Source organism: Leiobunum rupestre, chromosome 6 (assembly GCF_980474605.1).
Source record: "Leiobunum rupestre chromosome 6, qqLeiRupe1.1.hap1, whole genome shotgun sequence".
In the NCBI taxonomy this organism is placed as follows: Eukaryota; Metazoa; Arthropoda; class Arachnida; order Opiliones; family Sclerosomatidae; genus Leiobunum; species Leiobunum rupestre.
Window position 1 is genome coordinate 50,144,312 of NC_143389.1, and position 25,634 is coordinate 50,169,945.

At 40.6% G+C, this 25,634-nt stretch overlaps 1 protein-coding gene across 2 annotated transcripts in view; it reads right to left on the reverse strand.

Annotated features, from left to right (window-relative positions):
* The window catches only part of dnc (phosphodiesterase dunce), a 195,679-nt gene that overhangs the window by 87,815 nt on the left and 82,230 nt on the right, over positions 1-25,634 (reverse strand). The window contains exon 1 of one of the 2 annotated variants that reach the window (XM_090179698.1): positions 7,024-9,796. The exons of the other annotated variant lie outside the window; for it this stretch is intronic. Within the exon in view, the coding sequence (XP_090035824.1) occupies positions 7,024-7,373 (350 nt within the window). The 5' untranslated portion in view covers positions 7,374-9,796. Of the gene's footprint in view, positions 1-7,023; positions 9,797-25,634 lie in introns of those variants that run through there. 2 annotated transcript variants of the gene reach the window in all.

The following is a 25,634-nucleotide window of genomic DNA, read 5'->3' on the forward strand; positions in this document are numbered from 1 at the left end:
AACAGCCTTTTCTCTTATTTACTTCTGATACGGGGTAGGTTCACTTTCTTTTTATAAAGTCAGCCACTCGTTGCAATTTATTTGACGTTGGTTGTTTTGGTCTGGACTTTGAAGTCTTAAGAGCCTTCCAAAGCTTGTAAAACGACTACTTCCTTAAGATAATGTAAACGGCCATTAAGACCCTAGATCTCGATAGACTAGAATAATACCGAGTATTTTAAACTTGGATGTTTTTTCTATTTATTATTCTACTTGAAACGTTTTCGTAAAAGGGGTCGGTCAATCTCCCTGGAGGCGAGCGAGTGTAAGAACAATGAGAACGGCAAATGTAGACCCGTTTATTATACGCAGCTAAAACGCGAATAAACACGGTTGTAATTATAAACTTCACGAGCGTAACGGACCATATGTCTTAAAAGGGGGAAGACTACAGTGGCCATTGTCTACTTTCGCTCTATTTCAAGCTAAACTCTTTTAATTTTGTATTTTAAAATATAAAATTAATATTTAAGTGTAGAACAGCCTCTTGTTTAGTGACTAAAATAATTTTGACGATTTTAAATTTAAAAGTAATTAAGTTATTACGTTTTAATTCGGACCCCCGGAGCTAAACAAGTTGGGCAAGCGTCCAAACTACCCTTTAGTTAGGACCTTATATTTCGTCAACTATTAATATTATAATTATCAAAGTTATTTTAAGCACTAGAGGAAGGTTCAGCCTAATAAGAAAAATATAATTAAATCATGTAATTGTTAAACAGAAACGTGCAGCTTGAACGAAAAAGAGGTTTTTACTGTATTCTTCCCCCTTAAATGGAGAGAATATTACTTAAAAACCAAAATGCAATGCTTGACATCGTCTTGGCAACCGTATAATGGTTGCTTATATCGCAATCTCGCATTTTCCGTCCCCGAATTAGTTCCTAGTCATCAATCACAACCCTGTGCGCGCTGAAAATCAATAGCTTTTGAATTGATGATACACGCCAAAACTCCAAAACCTTTCGCTCTCCTCCGCACTCTTTGCTAAGTTTATTTCAGTCCCCCTCCGAAACTATATCGAACCGCTTCGTAGCGGAGTGACCTCGCATTTGGTCGCGTATAAATACGGGCGCAGATTTTACCATCGCCCTAGACCTCCGAACGTAACGTCAGTTGAGAATCGATGGCGTGTTATAGGTGAGCTCATAAAACGAACGACGCGAAAGAAGGGTGATAACGAGGATGAAGGAAATTTTTAATCGATGAGAGAAGCCCGGGATGAACGATCCGAATTTGGCTCCGGGCACTTTTAGGTGTCAATGCGGGCTGCCCTAATTTGCGAAACTGTCAGGGTGGGGTCCTTTCTTGGCTGTCTTGATTGCGTAAACATCTTAAACTCTTATTAAACGAACACGGTTTCGGATGTTCAAATTATTCATTATTATTATTTCGCGTCAACGTCTTCAATCCGTCCTTCGATATCGATTCCGTACCGTCTCGAGAAATTGGCGAAACTAACCCGAGGATAAATACATTCTATCGCTGAAAATAATAAACATTGGTGGAAGTATTAATTAGATTAGATTTCGTCCAAAATTTAAATTTAATTTATGATAATTGATTCAAATCCCGTTTGCTTTCTAATTATTTTGTAATATTATTTTTTTAAATATTTATCTTCGTGCTATAGAAGGAATTAACTTATTTTTAATCAAAAGAGGATGCGCTGAATTAATTGAAATTAAGGATTCTATTAAAAGCGCTTTGTCGACGGGTTTAAAATTACGCCAAGGATGGCAGGTATATGGAGCTTCAGCTGATAATATTTTTCTTTATTTCACTACAAGCGTGTATTAATAGTAAAGTGTCGGCAGGTGACCTCGTCAAAGGAACTCATCGGGAAAGGTGCGTATTCTATTTACGTCCCAAAGTGAAGCCCGCGCTTGCAAACATCCTGCTTATTTTCACTTCTCTCGCTCGTTATAAAAAATGTAATTAGCCTTCTTTCCGACAGAGGGACATTTTTTACGGCTACAACGTTGACGTAAAAGATATTTTTTTCTCTCAATAAAATATATTTTCGTTAAGTAGCTCCCCCGTAAGCCGAATTTGCTTTTTAGAAGCTACCCCGAGTTTATAATTTTAGTTTGCCTATTTTAAAATATTTTTATCTGCATCTTACAAAAAATATGCTTTGCGTGTAAATTTTTTGTATACACGTAGCGTACAATCTTTATATCGCTCTTTACTGTACATATAGGAACGTTCAGTTGAATTTATAGGAAATATTATAGGAACGTTCAGTTGAATTTATAGGAAATATTATAGGAACGTTCGGTTGAATTTATAGGAAATATTATAGGAACGTTCGGTTGAATTTATAGGAAATATTATAGGAACGTTCGGTTGAATTTATAGGAAATATTATAGGAACGTTCGGTTGAATTTATAGGAAATATTATAGGAACGTTCGGTTGAATATATAGGAAATATACAAGCACATTTCGCTAATTGAAGTGAAGCTTGATTAACACCGACTCAAATGGCCAAATATTTGTCATCGACCAAGGCAAAATATTAAAATTTGGCACATAACTAGAGCTAATGAATTTTAACAGATGACACGAAATTATTGTTTTGAATAACCTTTCAATGGAGGGTAATCTGCAATTGCACTGTCTCGAAGTTTATGAGCAGAGTGCCCTTGATCAAAATGTTATTCGAATTAAATAAATATTTCCTGCAAGTAAATAAATAATCTTTTAACGTTACTTGCCATTAAGAGCAATGAAAAACAAGGATTCTTCAGAGTTTAGTATGTCGTAACAGGTATGGGTGAGAGCATTCCGAAAAAAATTTTGCGCGACACCCGATACATGTTTCAAAATGCCTATCTAGTGTTCGGAATTGTTTATTCATTATCCACAAATTTTCCGATTTATTTAAAAAACGTTGGTAAACAGAATATCATTTTAACTTATTTAATTATGTTTTTTACTCAACCAAGCATTTATTTGAATAAAAGTGGTATTTATTTAAATAATTGTTGGTTTTATTTAAATAATAGGCTTATTCACTTTCGATTATTTAAACATTTTACAAGTTTTATTCAACTATAGCCAATATATTGGTTATTTAAATAAATATTATTTAAATATAGCCGAGCTTATTTTATTCATGGATAAAAATTAATCGACTGCCGAACACTATGTATATCCTTGTATGTGCACATTAAACATGTCATAATATTCTATTTCGTTTCACAATCTGATCGCTAGTGAATTTACCGTATTATTAGAAACATGGTTTTTAAAACTCTAGTTTAATATTTGAAATTAACCTTATCTAAGAAATGTTGTTTACGATTGGTTATAGCCTACGAGGGAAGCGTGGGTTAAATTAATGGTGGGAGAGAATTGGCAGGGCATTCTTTCAACGCACTTGTCAAAAGCGTTCGTTCGATGCGCGTCATTTTGACGTTACCGACTCTCGTATTTGGCCCAAATTCCTTCTTTCCAATTTTTTCCTGGCAATACGTGTGATTTATCGATGTAACACTCTATAAATAGCGCCTGTGTTGAACTGCCCTCTCTTGCTCTCTCTCTCACTCGAGGGAAGTATACGAGTATCGCTGTGGTCATATTTTCACGCTTATAATGTTAGACGAATAAATATAGACCAAATAATAAGTTACGCCTTTCGCGCAAAAACGCCTATTAACGGCGGATGAACCCCTGGTGGAAAGCTCAAGTTCCGTACAGCACTGTCAAGCGATTTAAACATCTTTACGGGCGATTTGATCTATTTTTACCTAACTGTTATATATCTTTAAATTTCTTAATTTCGAGATAATTTTGATCGTATAGGTAAACCGATTATAATTTATTATTAAAATTAAGGTCAAGAATGCAACATTATTATTAATTAGATGTAAAATAAGTAACACTTAGAGAGTTAACGACTCAAGGAATCTGGTGTTCAAGTAGCTAGAAATCCAAATACATATTTCTAGAAATCCATAAGAAATATCGGAAATATGGAACATTTTCGATAAATATTAGAAATCTTGGGAAATACGTAAAAAGATTAGAAATTTCGGGAAATACGTAGACATATTAGAAATCTCAAGAAATGCGGTGGAATGTGTTCAATATTTCTGGAAGTCCAGAAATTAACAAGTAATACAAATCTTGAGAAATATTAGATATCTCGTGAAATCCGTAGAAAAGTTTTCAATATTCCAGAAATCCACAAGAAATGCCGGAAATATTTGTGAAATATCGGAAATAAGGAGAAATAGCAGGAAAAATGTCGGAAATATGGAGAAATAACGGGGAAATGACGAAAATAATGATAAATAACGGAAAATATCGGAAATATTTGGAAAATATCGGAATTATTTTGAAAATGTCGTAAATATTTGGAAATATGGAGAAATAGCTAAAATAATGTCGAAAATATGGATAAATATCTGAATATTTTTTAAAAAATATGGATAAATAGATGAAAAATAGTCGAAAATATGGAGAAATAGTTGAAAAAATGTCGAAAATATTTGAGAAATATCGGAAAATATGGAATTCCAGTGGAAATATGAAGAATATTTAGAAATCAGAAATCAGGGATACTTTTTTTGTTCTATCCCCTCGTAATTATTTATTTGGGATAATGTTTTACTTCGGCCGTTCTTTTTCGATCGGTACAGACTTCGTCAACTGTACTTCTGCGAATAAAAGCGCCTCCGCCAACAATGGCCGAAATTTAAAATACTTCCAAAATTAAAACTAAAGCTTAACTTTAATGAAAACATAATTAATTATTGAATCATAACGTAAAAAAAGAACTATTTTTGTCGCTAGAGGTATACCATTCAACACATTTGCGTAAAGAATAATTAATACCTCTTTGTTTCATTAGCTGAAACATATTTTGCACTAAACACACTTTAATTAATTCAGGGCTTGAAAGAATCAACGGCGAGTTATTTACACCGAATTACGCGAATAGTAATGGTAGTTACTTTGAACGATTTTCGCGGTTGCGGCTCAGCTAAAAATGGCTTCTCACGTCATTAGACTAAGTAATCCGTTCACAGAAACCGTTCGCTAAAGATACCAATTTCCGGAAATCGATCCTTAATTTAATCGATACTCGTGACGTCACTATCGATTACCGTCGGTCAGTGGCGCCGTTCGCTTTTTAACCCAATGGGGGCCGAAGCTCGCTAATAAACTTGGAATGAGGCTGCTGGCAACACTTTCTTGCTACGGATGCTTAAAAGTAAATGGCCTTTAACATCGGCGGTTTTAAAAATGGGGGCTTCGGCCCCGCCGCCCCCATGGGATCGGCGCCACTGCCGTCGGTCGTTTGACAATGAATATCGAAGTTCCGGGCTTGCCAGACCGTATTGCTTTTAATGATAATCTTAATGGCAAATAATAAGCGAAGACGTTTGGTTTTACATAATATTTCAATAAGGCGAAAGGGCACACTCGTATCGCCTTCGGGTACACTTTCTCTTTAATGATCATTAGTAGCGCGAGATGAGAAGTACCCGTTTGGGAGTGGCGACGGGCGAGATATAATGGGGAATGTATGTTAAGTTTTCAGAGCGTCTTCCCTTATAATGATTTCTTCGGGGTTTCGGCGATCGAAACTTTCCAGCGAAACCTTTAACTCTTTAGGTGTGAACTACAACGGAGCCGAGGTTACTGGAGATGCAACGGACCAAGTATGTCTTGGGAGTGTCCGAAAAAAGGCGTCAAAATTTCTACCCCACCCACCACCCTTTTAAGTGTTAGTCGTCCATTATTTTGGACGGTCTGAGGCGATTTCCAACACGGACTTTTTTTCACAGAAGCAGGCGCCATGCCTTAACTTCCATCGCGCGTGGTACCCTCTGTTTTGTCGGACACCGGTCTTCCGGGGTGATATAATGGACTATGAAAGCTGACGTTAAGCCATTATTAACTTTAGCCTGTTTATGGGGTTTATACGTATAGCGGTGGCAGGAGGCTTAATAAAGTGATATATCGTCCCCCCCCCCCCGTATTAGTATTAGTGCTCCAGTAACGACCTAGATATTTCATAATTCCCCCCCACCTACTTTTTAGATTCGCGGGTGTGTGCTCAAAGGGTTGACATTTCGAATTTGAGTACGGCTAGAGGATCCTTTTGTCTAAGGCGCGGGGATTTAGCTAACTCTACGGCCGTCGCTTTCGGGTAAGTTTGAGCGTATCATTTCGGTGTTACCGAATAGCGCGTTTTCAACGTGATCTAAGGCGTCAGGTGACTCAATCAAGGCGGTCTGGTTTATAAATTTGTTAAATTTTGGGCAGCGTCTGTCTTTGGGCTCCGAGCGTGACTTTCTTCAATGAAAGGGTGGGGCCGCCGAAAAGCCTTTCGGTACCATTCCTCCGTTACGTAAGCTCCGCCCTTTTATTCGCGTATAGAGGCTCCCTCTAGACGCAACGTCATTAATTATTTTTGCAAACACCACTTTTGACTTTTGCCATTTTCCAAAACTCTCGATTTTAGAATAGAAAAAGAAACGCTAATTTCCGACGAGAGCCCCTCCTGGGATTCCGAGACAGATTTTAGAAGCAGTTTCGTTAATTACTAACCCACATGATATTCCGGCTCAAGGACTCCCCTTTTTCCTCATTATTCGATTAAAACTTTAATTTGTCAAAAGTTAATTATTAATCTTTTTTTACAATACAATTACGTTAGTGGGCTTCTTAACTACTTATTAACTCTTTTCCGTCGTTCGGATGAGTATAATTTAATTCGGAACAGATACTCGTCTGAGCTATTAGGAATAGTATATAATAATAGGAAAGGTTTTTAAGAACAGTATTGTAGTTGATCCGATCGCGTAAAGACTGAAAAACAGTTTCTCAGTAAGTATATTGATTTTCAGAGCGCGCTTTGATGTCGAGCTTTGATTAAGGAGCGGAAATAAATGCTTTGAGCGAGCGAGCTACGATAGAAAAAGACGTTGAAAGGGTTCGAGGGTTCGGCTTAGAGTGGTGGACTTACCCGCATATCCACGAATGTCTTCTCTTGGGGTTGACGACGGTGGGGACGAGCAAGGGCTTGGTGCCGATGCTCTGGGTGATGGAAGAGCCCGCCGGGCTGGTGGCCGAATTGCCGCCACTGCCTCTTCGATGGTAGCCGAGCGAGTGGTGGTTCGAAGCCATGGCGGCTCCTTCCGGGGTGAGCATGACCCGGATGGCCGGCACCGTGTCCCGCGCCGATTCCGAGTCATATTCGCCAACTTCGTTCTCTTCGTGTTGTTTTTCCGCGTGGTCGTTTTCTTCCACCTCGCACTGGACGATGGGGCAGACGACCAAACTCTGTTCGTCTTCGGCCAAGAAGACGTCGCACATGTCGACGTCGACCACGTTCGGAGGAGTATAAGGGGGAGGGAGGCTGGTCGAATCGACCTTTTTTCCCGCGCAGTCGACGAACTGACCGTCCTCGCGGTCGACCACGATGGCGTTCGTGTGGGGCGCGTGTCGGCAACAGTTGGAGCAGGAGCACGAGACGCGAGCCGCCCGATCGCGACCGCAACAACAGCAGCACCGGAGAACGAAGTCGAAGACGCGGCCGCGGAAGTTGCGGGGGTTGTCGGCGACTGGCTTGTCCGAGATGCCCGTCGGCACCGGTGGATGGAATCTAGTGGACGCGCTCTTAAGGCCGACGCGGAACCCGAGCGACCCGTCGGAAGGGCAAGTTCCTTCGCTGCGGTTGGTACGATCGAGCGGCGCTATCGTCCTCGAGCGATCTTCTGGCGGCGGACTCTCGAAGCGCTTCTTGACCCGTGGCCGATGGGACGTCCAATCCAGACACTGGCTCTCTCGCCACTGTTTGCATTTCCACTACTTGAGGTTGGATCGAAGTCGAGAAAGTCGGCCGCCGCTGCAGGATGCCTCGAGATATTGTTGGTCTCGTGGACGAAAAAACGGACAGTCGAGACATTGCCGGTAATTGGCGAAGCATTCTGACTTCCCCCCTTTCTCTCGCCTTCTACGGGCTCCCTTTTCTCCCAATTTTGGCCCCCCTCTCACGCTCTCTATCTCTCCTTTTCTATATAGTCGCGGACCTAAAGGTATCCGCCTTTTTCTCGCTCTCACTATATCAAGCTGTAGGGTCCTCCTCTCCTCGAAGGGGCTACCACATTTTTTTCTCTCGCGTCTGGATATTTTTCTTTCCCTTCGCTCGGCTATATTTTCTCAGTCCCCTTTGAATTTGTACGTGACCCGCGGAGAGCGTCCACACTCGGAGGAAAGAAAGACTGTCCTAAAATGTTCTCTCTTCGGCGCGGGATTCGGAGGATGAGGGCTTTTCGCGCGGTTGTTTATCGGCGGAGAAATACAAACTGTTGGCACGTATGAGAAAATAGAGGGTGGATATCCGAGAAAGCGAAGGTTTTAACGTCGACAAAACGTGGCGACTCTCTTTAATGCCGCCTTTTTTATTCTTCTTCTGATTCGGGGATTTAATTCTTCGTTCTCGCAAAAGGAGAAGCGTGACTAAATGGCTTTTATCGGATGGACGGCGCGAACAAATAGTGGAAAGCCGAGTATTAATCGACGGGATTCGTTACTTCAAATCCTCCCTTTTAGCCGCTCGGAAAAGTCACTCTTATATAGCTTTTCCGTTTCGTACTGTCGCGTGTTTACTTATTTGTTCCGAGAAAATCGTTTTCGTCCGATCGTAAATAGAAAGGTTCTCTATCAAGAAGACTTATGTCTCCTTCATTTTGCGCAAAGTCCCTCGAAACGATGGACCTTTCTTTCTGGGTGCGGATATTTACGCGAAAATAAAAGGGTTTTTTTTACCGAATATATTTCCAGTTCTTCGTAATGAGGAAAACGGTGTCGGTGTTATCGGCGCTCGTTGCGCGGGCATAAAAGAAAAAAATCTTTGCTTCCCAAAAAAGACTCTTTTTCGTTCTCTTTTACACAAAGGAGCGGGGACAAAAAAATCCAAAAAAAAACGCGATTGTAGAAAATATTAAAAACAAAAGCGTTCAAAATGAAAGTAGCAGAAAGGGTTTTTCCTTATCGTTTCCTGAGTTATTCTTCGCGTCGCGCACAGATCGTTTACGCGGGGGGGGGGGGGAGAAAATAAGGTTGAAATAATCGTTACAGTTTTTCTAAACACATCACATTCGATATATAGACGGAATATATATTTTATCCTTACCTCGTCAAACTTAGAAAGGGAAAGAATGCTTCTAGTAATTCGATCAACGCGAACGTTAGATACGTACGTATCCTCGGGTATTATCTCTCTGGCATGGCGTTTTCCCCCGATACGTGTCAAGTTTTAGGCGCCGAACGATCTCGCTAGATAGCGGCGCGGGACCTCGTTAGGGCCGGATTTTCCGTCGACCTTCGAGCCTCGAACGGGACGTCAACCGTCTACCGGAGCTCGATCTTCAAAAATACCGTTATCAAAGAAAATAAAAATCGAAGCCTGTCTGTATGGAGAGAGTGCCTTCAATTCGGGCCACCGCCGAGACAGACACCAAGGAAGATCTTCCTCGCAGACACGAGCCACTCGGAGCCGGCTACGTTCGGGAGCAGCCGAGCTTCGCTCTCCTCGAGATGAGAAGGAGCGCTGCGGAACCAACGAGTCGGAGAGGGAAAGCTGGCCATTAAACTCGGGTGCCAACCCCCGAAAAGTGAACCCCCTTTTCCGATTTCTCTGGCTTCTCTCTCAGCATCCCCCTCTCGTATTTTTGGCGGCCTATATAATCTCGGTCGTCTCCCTCGCGTTAGCGCATTGTGTATCTTCCTCGTTGCTTACGAGCGCTAAAAGAGCCCCTTTGTATTCTCTAGCCCGCCTTCGTTCACCGCCAAAAACTAGCGAGGAAATCGCCCGTTTTGTTAGCGGTGCGGGTGGACGAACGTGGATCCCTCTACCGGTGATTCGCCAAACCTAGGAACTATATAGATATATTCGGTCGCGTTGCTGCCAGTTCGAATCGCGTGTGCGGTGGAAGTAATTGTTCACGCTTGTTGTTCGTGATATTTGCGGAATGTTGCCTTTCCCACGCAACCACGCTTCGTCAAGCGTGCCGGAAATTAAATTATTATTCAAAATATTGAGCGCGACGTTGGACCTTCATTCCTATTTAGAAATCTATTGATTTAAAAAAATACTAAAACTGAATTGATTTTTATTCTACATCGTAGTATATATTTCATATTTTATACTTAGCAATAAAAGTTTTATCTAGCTCATACGCGACGCGGGGATAAAAATATCGGCATAAATTAAATTTCGTGATTTACGACTCTTTCCTCAAAATATACGCGGTATAGAATAAAGGGAGGACATTAGCGTGACCTTCACGTTGTCCGTAGGACGAGCCATCACCGGTCTAATCTTTCATACCTTTTCCTAACCAAACAATGGCGCGAAAATATAGGGACAAAAATGTCTATCGATAATGCATCAAGTTTTCGATCACCCGCGCAGGCTGGACCGTCAAAGTTTTCCTTATATTTTATAGGTCTTCCCATACTAGAGACTCACGAATCTAGGTCTAATCGATAAGTTTCGACCTTTCGTTGTCTCGCCGTAAAAGGGGGGATATCCGTAATCCTTTTAACCCATTAAGGTAATTACCTCGTAATTATTATTAATACGGCCACACGGTGACGCGTGTTATCCAAACACGTAGCTACGGCCAGCTTCTGACCGTTAATATCCCGGCGTCCAGTTCCGTAATCTAATCGGAAGTTCACGCCCATTATCGTTAAACTTGACCCCCTCTGTCCACCTTTGAACGTAGTGCCTGGTCAGCCTCGATTCAATAAGTCACGCCTGCAAAATCGACGAAAGCTCGCGTAATTTAACTTCATTTATTCGAAACGCCAGAGACGAAGCGAGATGTGGAAAGCCAAGGGCAGTTGAAAATGCTTCCCTCCCCACCTCGACCCCCTCGCGTAAAAAGGGGGGCTGGGAACGCGGGGGAGGTTAAATGCTAGGGGTCGCCGGGGGAGGGCGAAACTGGGAATCGATGTCTTCGTAGCAGCCCTTTAAACGCCGCGAAGATCCTCTCTGGCACCTTCTTACCGCCCCGCGTCTAGAGGCGTCTGGACTGTATTTCCTCAACTCGCTCTCCGTGCTCCCATTCTCTCCCCTCATCCGACGACGCCTGTTGGATCTCTTTTCCTCAAACCCACACCCGTCATAATGATATCGAGGTGGGAGATCGTGTCGATAGATTTTTTCTCCCACTTATACGCGTTTCCCCGTACTGACGAGTGAAAAGCGGTTTGGGCGTTCGACTTTACTAAGAAAAACGCGTCGGACTTGTCTATGAAGGTTGTCGTATCGATTGGGATTCCGACGATTTCCATCGCGGTTTTCAGAGTACGTTGAGGAATTAGAAATTAAAACTTGCGGAGATGCAACCTATTAAGTTGTTTTTAAAATTGAACGTCGCTTTAAGGAATTACAATTCGCGTAACGTTATACTTAATTACGATAATATTAAATTAGTTCATGTTTAAATTATTAGTTCGTGTTTAAATTATAAGTTCACGTTTAAATTGTTAGTTCACGTTTAAATTGTTAGTTCACGTTTAAATTATTAGTTCACGTTTAAATTGTTAGTTCATGTTTAAATTAATAGTTCACGTTTAAATTATTAGTTCACGTTTAAATTGTTAGTTCACGTTTAAGTTATTAGTTCACGTTTAAATTGTTAGTTCACGTTTAAATTATTAGTTCACGTTTAAATTGTTAGTTCATGTTTAAATTATTAGTTCACGTTTAAATTGTTAGTTCATGTTTAAATTATTAGTTCACGTTTAAATTGTTAGTTCACGTTTAAATTATTAGTTCACGTTTAAATTGTTAGTTCACGTTTAAATTGTTAGTTCACGTTTAAATTGTTAGTTCACGTTTAAATTGTTAGTTCATGTTTAAATTATTAGTTCACGTTTAAATTATTAGTTCACGTTTAAATTATTAGTTCACGTTTAAATTATTAGTTCATGTTTAAATTATTAGTTCATGTTTAAATGATTAGTTCATGTTTAAATTATTAGTTCATGTTTAAATTATTAGTTCATGTTTAAATTACAAATACTGCCTAGAAGACGACTGTGAATTGATGTAAATGTTTCGAGCAACTGTTCTTTAAAAAATAAATCTAGTGTTGTTAATTTTCCGGAAAAATAAAAAGCGGACAAATTTTCCGCAAATCGGAAAAATAAAAAATTTAAACATAAATTACTTTTTAAGGGTTTTTAAATTTTTTAACTTTTTATCGATATAAAATGTCTAATAACAGTAAACATACTACAAAACATTAATAGTGTTACATTGTTAATCAGTTATAGAGGTTTAGTTTTACTTTTTGATTCGAAAAAATGAGGCGAAAATTCCGCTTTATTTTAATTGGCAAACAATATTAGACTAATCATGGAATTAAAACTTTTTTTTTATTTTTTCGGAAATATACGGAAAATTTTCATATCCCGGAAAATTTTACTTACAACACTAAATAAATCTATAAACTGGATCCATGCACCGCAACTTGTCTTTCAAAATTGTTACTATGGTTTTTAGGTTATTGTTGATATTTGATAGATTTAGGATATTTAGATACGTGAATTTAGATGACGTCACCAATATCGTTTTTCACTTACTGGGGAGGGTTTCATGACGTTAACTCCTAAGGAGGATCGAACACTTTTCGTACTAGTCAACAAAAATTCACTACAGATACCGAGAAATGAATCCCCGTGCCTCCGAAATTTATCGCAAATTTCCGGGTATCTTTATTGCTTAATTATCTATTTTTGTGATGATGATCGTATAAAAGAACGTCTAGAAAAGAAAACGATTTTCTTATCGCCGAGGAAGGTTCGGTCTTCTTTTTAATCATCAACCTAACGTTTTATCCTCAAACTAATCCGGTGGCTTTGTGAAAGGAGGGCGAAGGGTATAGTCGGCGCTAGATTGGTAACGGTGAAGCCCGGGATTAGGAGGGAAACATCCTGATGGACATTGTTCGGAAGGAAAAGGTTTAAATGGGAGACGGTGGCTTTAACGTCTTTTTAATGATAGGTTCAAAGGGTCAAGGCAGCCGCGATCGAACGTCCGCCTCTCGGATCTCTTTCGCCTCACGGAACGGGCGCCATTAAGTCGCACGTCCGAATACTGGAACTCCCGAACTAATCATTCCGAGGCTTTCGCGTCAACCAAGACAGAAATATCCGCGCGGTTGGAAATCAGTACTGACGCGTTGGCTAGTTGCTTCGATTGAGGGGAGCGAAAAGTGACAATTTCGGGGACAAACCGCGTATCGATTCCGACTCCCACCAGAGGTCGCCTCTTATCTCTCATATCATTTAAATAACTAGAATGTATAGAGAGTGTCCGGAATTTTCTTAATATTTTTTTTATCTCGCTCGCTGTTTTTAATTACGTTGTTCCGGACAAACAAATGACTGCCAACTTCAATCGCTTGGGGATTCGGGCAATGGCACCCTCGGGTTCTTTCCACCTAATCCGCTTTTATTGAGGCACGGCCAACTTTGACACTCGCGCAATAGCGGCCAACCCATTCGTTGAAGTTTCTATGTTATCCTACGAACAAAATTATCTCTCGGCGTTGAGCGCCCCTAGCGAACGGTGCAACAAAAGTTACGAATTTAGTAGAACCTTGAATTAGCGGCTGAAGTGAACGGTGCAACAAAAGTTACGAATTTAGTAGAACCTCGAATGAGCGCCTGAAGTGAACGGTGCAACAAAAGTTACGAATTTAGTAGAACCTAGAATGAGCGGCTGAAGTGAACGGTGCAACAAAAGTTACGAATTTAGTAGAACCTCGAATGAGCGCCTGAAGTGAACGGTGCAACCAAAGTTACGAATTTAGTAGAACCTCGAATGAGCGGCTCAGGTGAAAGGTGCAACAAAGTTACGAATTTAGTAGAACCTCGAATGAGCGGCTGAAGTGAACGGTGCAACAAAAGTGACGAATTTAGTAGAACCTCGAATGAGCGGCTCAGGTGAAAGGTGCAACAAAAGTTACGAATTTAGTAGAACCTCGAATGAGCGCCTGAAGTGAACGGTGCAACAAAAGTGACGAATTTAGTAGAACCTCGAATGAGCGGCTCAGGTGAAAGGTGCAACAAAGTTACGAATTTAGTAGAACCTCGAATGAGCGGCTGAAGTGAACGGTGCAACAAAAGTGACGAATTTAGTAGAACCTCGAATGAGCGGCTCAGGTGAAAGGTGCAACAAAAGTTACGAATTTAGTAGAACCTCGAATGAGCGGCTGAGGTGAACGGTGCAACAAAATATACGAATTTAGAGAACCTTGAAATCAAAGGCGTAGTAATACATCGTGTAAGTTTGTCTGGGCGAAAACGGACATATCATTGGAGAGAAATTTACTCGGAAAATCCTATTTATTATTAACGGTGTTTTGGTCGGACATATCTCAAAGGGAATTTAGACCGTGTAATTTTGGCTTCCCGTCTCAAAACTGTCGCGTTAATTTTTGATCAGCTAGCTGGTGGTAAAACAGTCTTAAGTGTAACGTAAGCCATTAGACGAATACACGTGTTTATTAAAATTATATTTTAAATTGATTTTTCTTTAAGTAATGAATCCCCGTATAATTTAACGCGTGAGTGTCACTTTAAACCGACTCAAGGTGGTTCCTTTTCGCCTGTTCTCGGACTTTAAAAGTGTACTCTTTTAACGTTTTATTCACCTGTTCCGGGGATAAGAATTACTTCGGCTCATAAACTATTCACTTGTTCCGGAGAATTGGGGCTACTCTTTTTACTCCTTCTGAAAAGGAGGTGTAAAGGAGTAAATCGGATTTTGTCGTCTGCTAGCCAGAATTTATCTGCTGAAAAGGCCAAAGGCAGCCCTTTTGGAAAAACGTTTTTACTCCGACTCGAACTATTCGCCCCCGCAGAATCGGAGTAAAATGACGTCATATCCTTACTCTTCTTACCCTACTCTGAAATTCCGGAACAAGCGAAAAGGAAACCTTCTTCATTCCGATCTACGAAAAATGAGTAATTTAACTCAGCGGTGGCGGTCGAAACAAATTATATACTTCAAACTTAAGCGAGAAAATGCACAGCTCTAAATCTTTAGAAAGCTGACTATATTTCTTTAAAAAGTGTTATTTCTAATACCTCATACGTTAATGAATTCATTGGTAAAAAATTTTCAGAAAAATCTCTGTGTACATGGATCGAGGCTAGATCATTAAACCTTTCTTGGCCACGTGCATTACGAAAGTATTTTACGCTATCTAGATAATTGTGTAAAACAGGGTACACGACGACGCGATTTTCTGTGACGCAAGAGCAACTTTTTATTTTATAAATTCAACTATTTGGACAGCTAGGAGCCTAGGAGCAACATATACAAGGAGAACGCAGCAAGCCTTTAAACACGCTAACGCAGTGTTGTGTACAAATTTCATTGGACGAACCTTTACGCTGCACGTTTTACGGAAAGGTAGAAGACAATTTTCCCCTTCCGACGTCAGCAAGCACTATAAAGCGTCTAGCGGCTCTAGCCAATCAAAATTGTACACAAGAAAATAGACGACTTTTGACGGGTTGCGTTCTCCTTGTGTGGGGTGCTGTTTTGTTGCTCCTAGTTGCACAGTGAGATTATAAATATTTCCTTGTGGGGGCTCGAACCCCGGAACCCCCACAGAATCGCCGCCACATTAACTCTATTTTTAGAACAGCCTTGACAACCCTCGACCACACAAGTCCGGTATTGAAATATTAATTACGAAAACTATCCCAGCTGTTTCCAGACAATCAACTCGCAACCGATATAAATCCAACACAAAAAGGAACGATAAAAATCAATATCAACAAAGTCGTCTAACATTAATCAGCTGTTTCTCTTCGCAAGCTACTACTCTTCTAAAGAGGCCAACAACGTGTTCTTCTTCTTTCGCGCGGAGGGTTACACGTGCCAACCCGCGATTCGCCCGGAAACGAAACCCTGGAAATAAATTTCTGGACGGAATTAATCATTAAGCTCTCCCTTTTTCTCCCAGTAAATCCAAGGTAGTAAAAAATACGCGCGTTTGAAAGAAAAGAAAACAGAAAGGGAATTATTTTCGGGAGGTTATTAATTTATCATCCGCGGGGGACCCGGATGACGACGGATGGAGAAGATGGGTGCGAAAATATGGCACGCGCAAACTTTGGATTTCTTCGTCTTCGGACAGCCACTTTCGTTTTAATCCCCGAAGTCTTTTCAGCCGCGTCACACATTAGTTAAGATTTGGCGCGACCTTTGTTTACAAAGACGGGTTTTGGCGGGTCTCCCATTAGGGCTATGATTAGATCCAGGGTCACGCGCCGCCCACCTCGCGCTCCCGCTTCCTCTAAATACGGACGACTTGTATTCTCGCTTAATGAATGCTCGCAGAAAAAAAGTACTCCGAGTCTGATGAATAAAGATCTCCACGCTGCTTAAGATTAGTTTCTAATCACATTTGGTAGTATTTGAAGTAAGTGGTTAAATAAATTACTAATAAGCGTTTCAGATGAAACGGTACAGCAAAAGTTACGAATTTAGTTGAACCTCGAATGAGCTGCTCAGGAGCATGGTACAACGAAAATTACGAATTTAGTAGAAACCAGACTGAGCGTTGCGGGTGAACGTTACAACGAAAATTACGAATTTAGTAGAACCCAGACTTAGCGTTACGGGTGAACGTTACAACGAAAATTACGAATTTAGTAGAACCCAGACTGAGCGTTGCGGGTGAACGTTACAACGAAAATTACGAATTTAGTAGAACCCAGACTGAGCGTTGCGGGTGAACGTTACAACGAAAATTACGAATTTAGTAGAACCCAGACTGAGCGTTGCGGGTGAACGTTACAACGAAAATTACGAATTTAGTAGAACCCAGACTAAGCGTTGCGGGTGAACGTTACAACGAAAATTACGAATTTAGTAGAACCCAGACTGAGCGTTGCGGGTGAACGTTACAACAAAAATTACGAATTTAGTAGAACCCAGACTGAGCGTTGCGGGTGAACGTTACAACGAAAATTACGAATTTAGTAGAACCCAGACTGAGCGTTGCGGGTGAACGTTACAACGAAAATTACGAATTTAGTAGAACCCAGACTGAGCGTTGCGGGTGAACGTTACAACGAAAATTACGAATTTAGTAGAACCCAGACTTAGCGTTGCGGGTGAACGTTACAACGAAAATTACGAATTTAGTAGAACCCAGACTGAGCGTTGCGGGTGAACGTTACAACGAAAATTACGAATTTAGTAGAACCCAGACTGAGCGTTGCGGGTGAACGTTACAACGAAAATTACGAATTTAGTAGAACCCAGACTGAGCGTTGCGGGTGAACGTTACAACGAAAATTACGAATTTAGTAGAACCCAGACTGAGCGTTGCGGGTGAACGTTACAACGAAAATTACGAATTTAGTAGAACCCAGACTGAGCGTTGCGGGTGAACGTTACAACGAAAATTACGAATTTATTAGAACCCAGACTGAGCGTTGCGGGTGAACGTTACAACGAAAATTACGAATTTATTAGAACCCAGACTGAGCGTTGCGGGTGAACGTTACAACGAAAATTACGAATTTAGTAGAACCCAGACTGAGCGTTGCGGGTGAATTTTACAACGAAAATTACGAATTTATTAGAACCCAGACTGAGCGTTGCGGGTGAACGTTACAACGAAAATTACGAATTTATTAGAACCCAGACTGAGCGTTGCGGGTGAACGTTACAACGAAAATTACGAATTTAGTAGAACCCGGACTGAGCGTTGCGGGTGAACGTTACAACGAAAATTACGAATTTAGTAGAACCCAGACTGAGCGTTGCGGGTGAACGTTACAACGAAAATTACGAATTTATTAGAACCCAGACTGAGCGTTGCGGGTGAACGTTACAACGAAAATTACGAATTTAGTAGAACCCAGACTTAGCGTTGCGTGTGAACGTTACAACGAAAATTACGAATTTAGTAGAACCCAGACTGAGCGTTGCGGGTGAACGTTACAACGAAAATTACGAATTTAGTAGAATCCAGACTGAGCGTTGCGGGTGAACGTTACAACGAAAATTACGAATTTAGTAGAACCCAGACTGAGCGTTGCGGGTGAACGTTACAACGAAAATTACGAATTTAGTAGAACCCAGACTGAGCGTTGCGGGTGAACGTTACAACGAAAATTACGAATTTATTAGAACCCAGACTGAGCGTTGCGGGTGAACGTTACAACGAAAATTACGAATTTATTAGAACCCAGATTGAGCGTTGCGGGTGAACGTTACAACGAAAATTACGAATTTATTAGAACCCAGACTGAGCGTTGCGGGTGAACGTTACAACGAAAATTACGAATTTATTAGAACCCAGACTGAGCGTTGCGGGTGAACGTTACAACAAAAATTACGAATTTAGTAGAACCCAGACTGAGCGTTGCGGGTGAACGTTACAACGAAAATTACGAATTTAGTAGAACCCAGACTGAGCGTTGCGGGTGAACGTTACAACGAAAATTACGAATTTAGTAGAACCCAGACTGAGCGTTGCGGGTGAACGTTACAACGAAAATATTTTACTGAGAGCTAGTAACGGAGTGACATCATCACAAGAAGAAAATCTCCCCCTAGCGAGGCGCTGTCGAAGGCTACGTGTGACGCATTTGCAAGCGGACGCAAAACGGCCCGTAATATAGGGCTTCTGTCTTGTGAATAGATCTCAGTAAAACCTTTCTATAACAATATTATACACTTATGGTAGAACCTAGAATGAGCGTTGTGGGCGAACGGTACAACGTAAATTACGAAAGAGCTTCGAATGAACTTTTTAAACGAACGATACAGTGTAAATTATAAATTTACTAAAACCTATAATGAGTGGTTGAGTTTTCGAAACGCGATCAAACGAGGCGAGTTCCGTTTTAAAAGGTAAAATAAATATCGATATTATTTTGATATAAAATGTCGTTTACAACATCTATGATTTTAAGCTTTTTAGCGTAGATGTTAGCTATACGTAAATGGCTTCTCTTTTAAGCGTGTTTCCATAATAAGTTAGAATTGCCTCCAGCCCGATCCCCCGAGAGATTTAGCTGCTGACGCAATTCCTGGGGAGGGGGTATTGCCGGTAGAGGTAGACTTTGAAAAAAAGAGGCTTAATTTCTCCAGCGTGCAGTCACACACTGTCAAAGTCAACTTAAGCGAACGGGCGGAGGAGGATAGCGAAGGTATTGGAATTTTGGCTCCTACCCTCTCGCGCTTTTCAATTTATCCAGGCGTACAGCGCCCTCTCTGAGGAACGGAAAGGAAGTAGATTCGTTTTACGAGTGGTTTCGACGTTTTGATGTAATACACTCGCATTTGTTTTGGTTCGAAGAACGCTGTCCTCGAGATTGATCGGGCTCAAACCTAAATCGCCTTTCAATCGAAGTGAAGTAGGTGAAAGCCAAAGAGACGAATTTCGCCTTTTACGCATTGGAGACGCCATTTTTTTATATATTTACTTTTATAAATCGGTAAAATTTTCGAATTTCGATTTGCGTTTTACGCCCTTTTCTTACGAATTTGAAATTAAATTGATTTAAGCTTCCCTGATACAACTTGAATTTTAAAATTAGACCAAGTCGCCTAATTCGCCCGTAAAAGTGTTCTAACCGCTTCGCATCGGAGTACAGGGTGAAGTTAGATATCAGAGGTGCGAAATGTTTGTTTGTACGTGGTTCGGCGTGTGGCACACATTTTGGTAAATTTTTTAATATAAAACACAAGCAATTAATATTATGGGTGAGCTCAAGGGGGGGGGGGCGCACCCTTGATACGTGTTACAATTGTGTGCCCCCCCGAACCGAAATCCGGGATCTTACATCGGAGGCTCCGGCCTCCAGTCTGCGGCCTCCGAGACCGGAGACCTGCGATTTCTATGGAGACTGGAGGCGTGGAGACCGGAGGCCTCTAGTCACGATGGAGACTCCAGACCTGAAGGGATCTAGTCGAAATGGTGATTGTAGACCTGGAGACCTCAAGTCACGATGGAGACTGGAGACCTGGAGACCGAAGGTCTTGAGTCGAGATGGTGACTTGAGACCGGTGGCCTCGAATCGCGATGGAGACTGGAGGCTTGGAGTCCAGAGGCCTCAAGTCGAGATGGTGATTGGAGACCTGGAAACCAGGTGCCTTAATTCGTGATGGAGACTGGAGGCCCAACCTTCCATTGGAAACTGGACAACCGGAGACCGGGGACCTCTAGTCGGGATGGTGACTGGAGGAACGGAGACTAAAGACCCAAAGTGTTGCTGACCTATATCCGGGATACGCTACTGGCAAGCTCTCCAGCGTTCGAAAATCGGTGGTGGTCCAATTCGAGCAATTTGATCGAAATCCGTATTATTGGCGTCTTGTCGAAATAGACGCGACGTCCAATAAGAGGTGCGCCCATAACCCTCTTTTTTTATCTTTTCACTATTTGGAAGTGTGTCCGTAAGGGGTTCCTTCGGATCGAACTGGAAATAGTTAGTTGATGAAGTAGCACTCAGACGTCCTTAATGTCGTCCTATAAATCTTCCGTAACGAGAGCCGAGCTCGGAGGCGAATATCCCCTCTTCTTCAATCCTTCCCACCCCACGCGTTCTTCTTTTTTTATTAATTCTGGAACGAGCCCCCCCCCCCCCCTCCTTTTTCCTCGTTGTAAAGGGCAGACGCATTAATGCTTTTATGGGATTCGCCTTGAACTATCGCGGATAGGCCTATTATTTATCAGTGGCATTAACACAAACAATGACGGGTTATTTTGAAGCGGAGACGACGATCCTGGGACCTATACACTATCAACTATTTGCAGCGTTGCCAGACGTACGATAATTATCGTACACGATGATAATTTTTAGCCAGAAATTTCTATATTCGAGACCGAAAACTATCACTACGCCCCTTTTGGTTCGCCATCATTTCTATGTTCGCCATTGAAATCTAGATAGGTAGCGGCTAAAACAGACTTTATAAATAACGATACTTGAATTTTAATATAATTTTTGTATCGTTTGCTTATATCTTTATAAGTTTATTTAAGAAAAACAATTATTATGATTTTTTAATTTGCCCGTAGCAGACGCTAAATCATGGGCGCTACATCGGAGAAGATAGCGCCGTTTTGCCACCTAGACTCGTTTCTGTCGCGAATAAGTTTTTCCTCATCGTTATTCGTAAATTTGACTTTATAAATAATGATAATTGCATTTTAATATAATTTTTGTATCGTTTGCTTATATTTTGATAAGATTATTTAAGAAAAACGTTCTTATGATTTTTTAATTTGTCAGTAGCAGGCGCTAGATCATAGATGTTACCTCGGAGAAGCTAGTGCCGTTACGCCATCTACACTCGTTTTGGTCGCGAATAGTGTGCTATTTTTTAACTTTTAATATTATTTTATTTGTTTATTTTTCATAATGTAACCTTCCACTATAAGTTTAACGCCAGTATTAACACAAAAATAAAATTAACATCGAATTTACAAGCGTACGATAATTTTATACTGATATCGATAATTTTCTGTCCTTGGTACAATAATTTGGTTTTTAGGGCCTGGCAACGCAGAGCATTTGACATTGGATATAATTTCTGTGACGTTACTAGAACCGTCAACCATGGATTAAATAACCTTACAAGTTACTTAGAAAATCTCAAAAGAACTTGGGCGGCGGGATCAAAATTTATCGGCGGCGCGCTGAAAAAGTAAATGGCTCGGCGGTGGCGGTTTGGCTCTTAGCTGGAAGTATAGGTTTTGCTACAAAACATCTACACTTTTAGGGTACCAGTGACGTTACCCACAGATATAATAGGCGTAATTTAGACAATCTTTATGTTTATGTAAAGCCAGGGACGTTGGCCAACTTTTCAAATATATCAAACTATAAAGCCAACAATAGATAACAAATTAAATAAATAGCTGTAATGGTGGCTTGGCTGGTTTATGTTTTAATGTACCAAAATTGTTCTGATTTCGTAAGAATTTAAATTCAAACCAAACTTTATAATAATTTTAGATTAGTTAAAGGGTCACAACGGCGTTTAAAAAACATAGATGGTAGTAGATCCAGCCAATCATATTGTGACCTATCTCCAACCAGTGAGTTGGGAATATTAATCTAGAGGTCCAATCAAAACGTCGGATTTCAGTATTATGCGAAACAAGTTTTAAAAAAATAAGAATACTGCCGTCTGCTCCCAAATGACGATAAAACTTTATCATTCTACCCGTGGCGCCGTCTATCTCTCAATGGTTCGTTCAAATAAGACGCGTTTTCCGGTAAAAAGTTTTTTTTCAAAAATAATGGATGGCGCCACGGGTCATATGATAACGTTTTCTCGTAATTTTAGAGGAGACAGCACATTCGTAATTTTCAAAAACTTGTTTCGCGGGGAGCAGATTTGATTGGATCTCTAGATTAATATTCCCAACTCAATGTCTCCAACCCGATTCCCAGAGCTCGCGCCGAAACTATTAAAATCCAAACGCCGACGTTGTGAACTTGGGCTCATTTTATTTACAATATTTGTAGTTTCTATTACTGACGTTATGGTTCGCCTTTGGGCGATTGAAGCGATGAAAACTTTGACCTCCTCCCGTTGATATAATAGCGTCCTCTTTATGTCTTTGGAGTCGCGTCGTAAACAGCGGATTTCCAGTAATAAATATTAAAGGCAATAAATGGGCGAAGCTTCTCAATTTCCCGCATCCGGAATAGTGTTAAGCCTCGGACACAATTTTCTATTAGAAGCCAACTTCGGTCCTTACTGTCCTTACGTAGTTTATACGCTCATGTAGTGTCCGGTATAAAAAGAATAGGGGATTTTAGCGGGAAAGAGAGAGGGTCGTGGGCTTTTCGGGCGCGAAATCTCCAAGGCGATATTTAACTTTTTTATCGTTGGCTTCTAAAAGAAACCAGGTTTTTCGCTCAATAAGACCCCCCTTGTCGTATATATTTATATATATATGAAGGCGGGGGTGCGAGGGGATCATATATATTTATATATCTAGTGTCTCCCCCACTCTTATCTTTTTACCAACGCTCGGCTGGCTCAAGAAGGACCTTGGATTCCAACAGAAGGAAGAGAGGAGCAAAAGGAATTGATTTTTCCTCAACTGGCCGCCGTATATTCCTCCGTATAAAGGAGATTCGGATCTCGCGCGACTGCAAATGTATTGGACGGAGGGATATTCGCGACCCGGTGGACGTAACCTTCCTCGCGGAAACACCGTCGATATAAATAATGGCACGCCGAGCCCACCTTGATTGTATGGTCACGACCTCCATTCGCTTGACCTTCGTAATGACGACCTACTTACCACGATCATCCCTAAATTGATCGCCTTGTCATTATAAATAAAATACCATTATCCGGTGTTTTCTATTTATTTCGCGTTTGATTCGGTCACGATTCCAATCACTTCGAACACGCGCGAATACCCTCACACGTAGTGGTAGGTTCCGATAATGTTTTTGTTCTTTTAGATGGTCCGAAAAATTATTCGGTGACTCCCTCAACGCTCTCGAGGACTCGGTATTGACTGGAAAGAAAGGGCGTAGAGATTCTACCTTTAATACGGATTTTACTATCTTCTTCGGGTTAAAGGAGAAAAGACGATTCTGAGGTCTCAATCACTCTTGGGAGCCCAGATTAGACCACACGCGAAACTTTTCTTTCGAGGCACTTTCCTTGATTGGAGGTCACCCCTTGTTATTCAACGTGGCTCCTCTCCCAAACTGTAACCCTCCCAGTGCACGCAACTACTTTCTACTTTACATAAAAACGTAACAATTCATTTTACATTTTTATTTCGAAACTCGGCAACATATCAAAAGTCAGAGCGCTTTTCACTGACGTTTTGACGTCATAGAGCTTTCCAAGTTTCTCTCTTACGTCAGATATCGACCGACTAGCGGAAATAGAGGCTACGTCTTCACCCTATCAGTATCTCAACTACTTTCGAAGGGAAATTTTCAATTTATAATATAGCTCTTATCATATGTAACACAATCACTCGTAAGTATGCCTCTTTAGAACTTTTCCGTAGAAAAATATTCAATAAGACCTTGTTTCACACGGAACATACACTTACAAGGAGACATCCCGAAGTGTAACCCACCGATTTTGTTCAAACTCGGGGGATTGGTAGACGTTCATGTATCATGAAAAATCCTAAAGGGAATTTATTCAATGGGCAACCGTTTTGCCATGGCAACGAAAAGTGTTTTTGACAATACAAAATATTAAATTTTCCCATCAAATTGAGCAAAAGTTGATCAATTTTGATGTTTTTATTGTCAATTTTCGTCTATTTTTTCTTTTTTTGGCATTTTAGAAATTTTTAAATTTGTTCAAATTTTTCACAGGGGGGGGGGAGGCTAGGAATCGGTCAGAATTCCATGTTATTTTCAATGGGAAAATTTCAATTGTAAAAAACATTTTTCGGTTGAATAAATTCCCTTTAGGATTTTTCATGATACATGAAGGTCTACCAATCCCCCGAGTTTGAACAAAATCGGTGGGTTACACTTCGGGATGTTTCAGTTTTTCACCACCAGGTGGATTCACGTAGCCAGTTTGGCCAGTCATTATCCTAACGTTAAAATCCCATTCGTTTCACGATTAGGGGCGCCTTGATATTCTTATGGCAATAGCTATTCACTCTTTTACGAAATCGGCCATTTCATTACAGGCCTAATTTAAAATAGTACAGGCAAGGGCGCCTGCACGTGCTCATCAGCTCGAGACGTCGCGTGCACTTGACCGCGTGAAGCGGCCTCGCATGCACTATTTGAAATCAGACTTGTAATAAAATGGCAGCTCTCGCAAATAAGGATATAAAAGAGTGTATAGAAAGTCAATATTTTATGCATTTCGTCCCGTACTATTTTATTCTAAAGTTCTGAAACACATTTTGTAAAACCAGCGAATAACATTAGCAGTATATGGAAATGAAACTTCTAAGGTAAACTTATATTTAAAAATGAAAATTGTTCTTTTTCATCGTGCCTTTTATTTATATCGTCTGTAATAGATCTTAAAAGAAATTGATTTGAAAAAATTCAACGGTTACATTGTGTAAATTGGCGCGTGCTTGCTCGGAAGGGATAATCTTATTGGCTAAGACAAATGCGGATAAATATTGCTAAGCCCACGTGATTCTATTTTATTATCAGAATAAATAATTACACGTGCGACGAAAAAATGGGCGATATCATCGAGATTCACGCGTTTTTAATTTAAAAACCCTTCCTTTTGACGGTTTTTATTTTGGAGTGAATAATTTCTTTTAGCGTCTATATCGGCGTATATAAATATTGAAATTGCCATTTTCACTATACGCAAAAATCCTAGTGGGATGAAACATACATATATATATATATATATGTATATATAAGAATATAAATATAGAGAGAATGGATTTGCTTTGTCGAAAAAGCGTATATTTACATTGGAAAATAGCTCGGCGCAATCAGTCCGTTTTCCAAGTCACGAGTTTATAAATATGTATGGGCTTTTTTCGGCTCCATTATTTCCAAATTTATCGAATAGCATCCACGGTCCGTACTTAG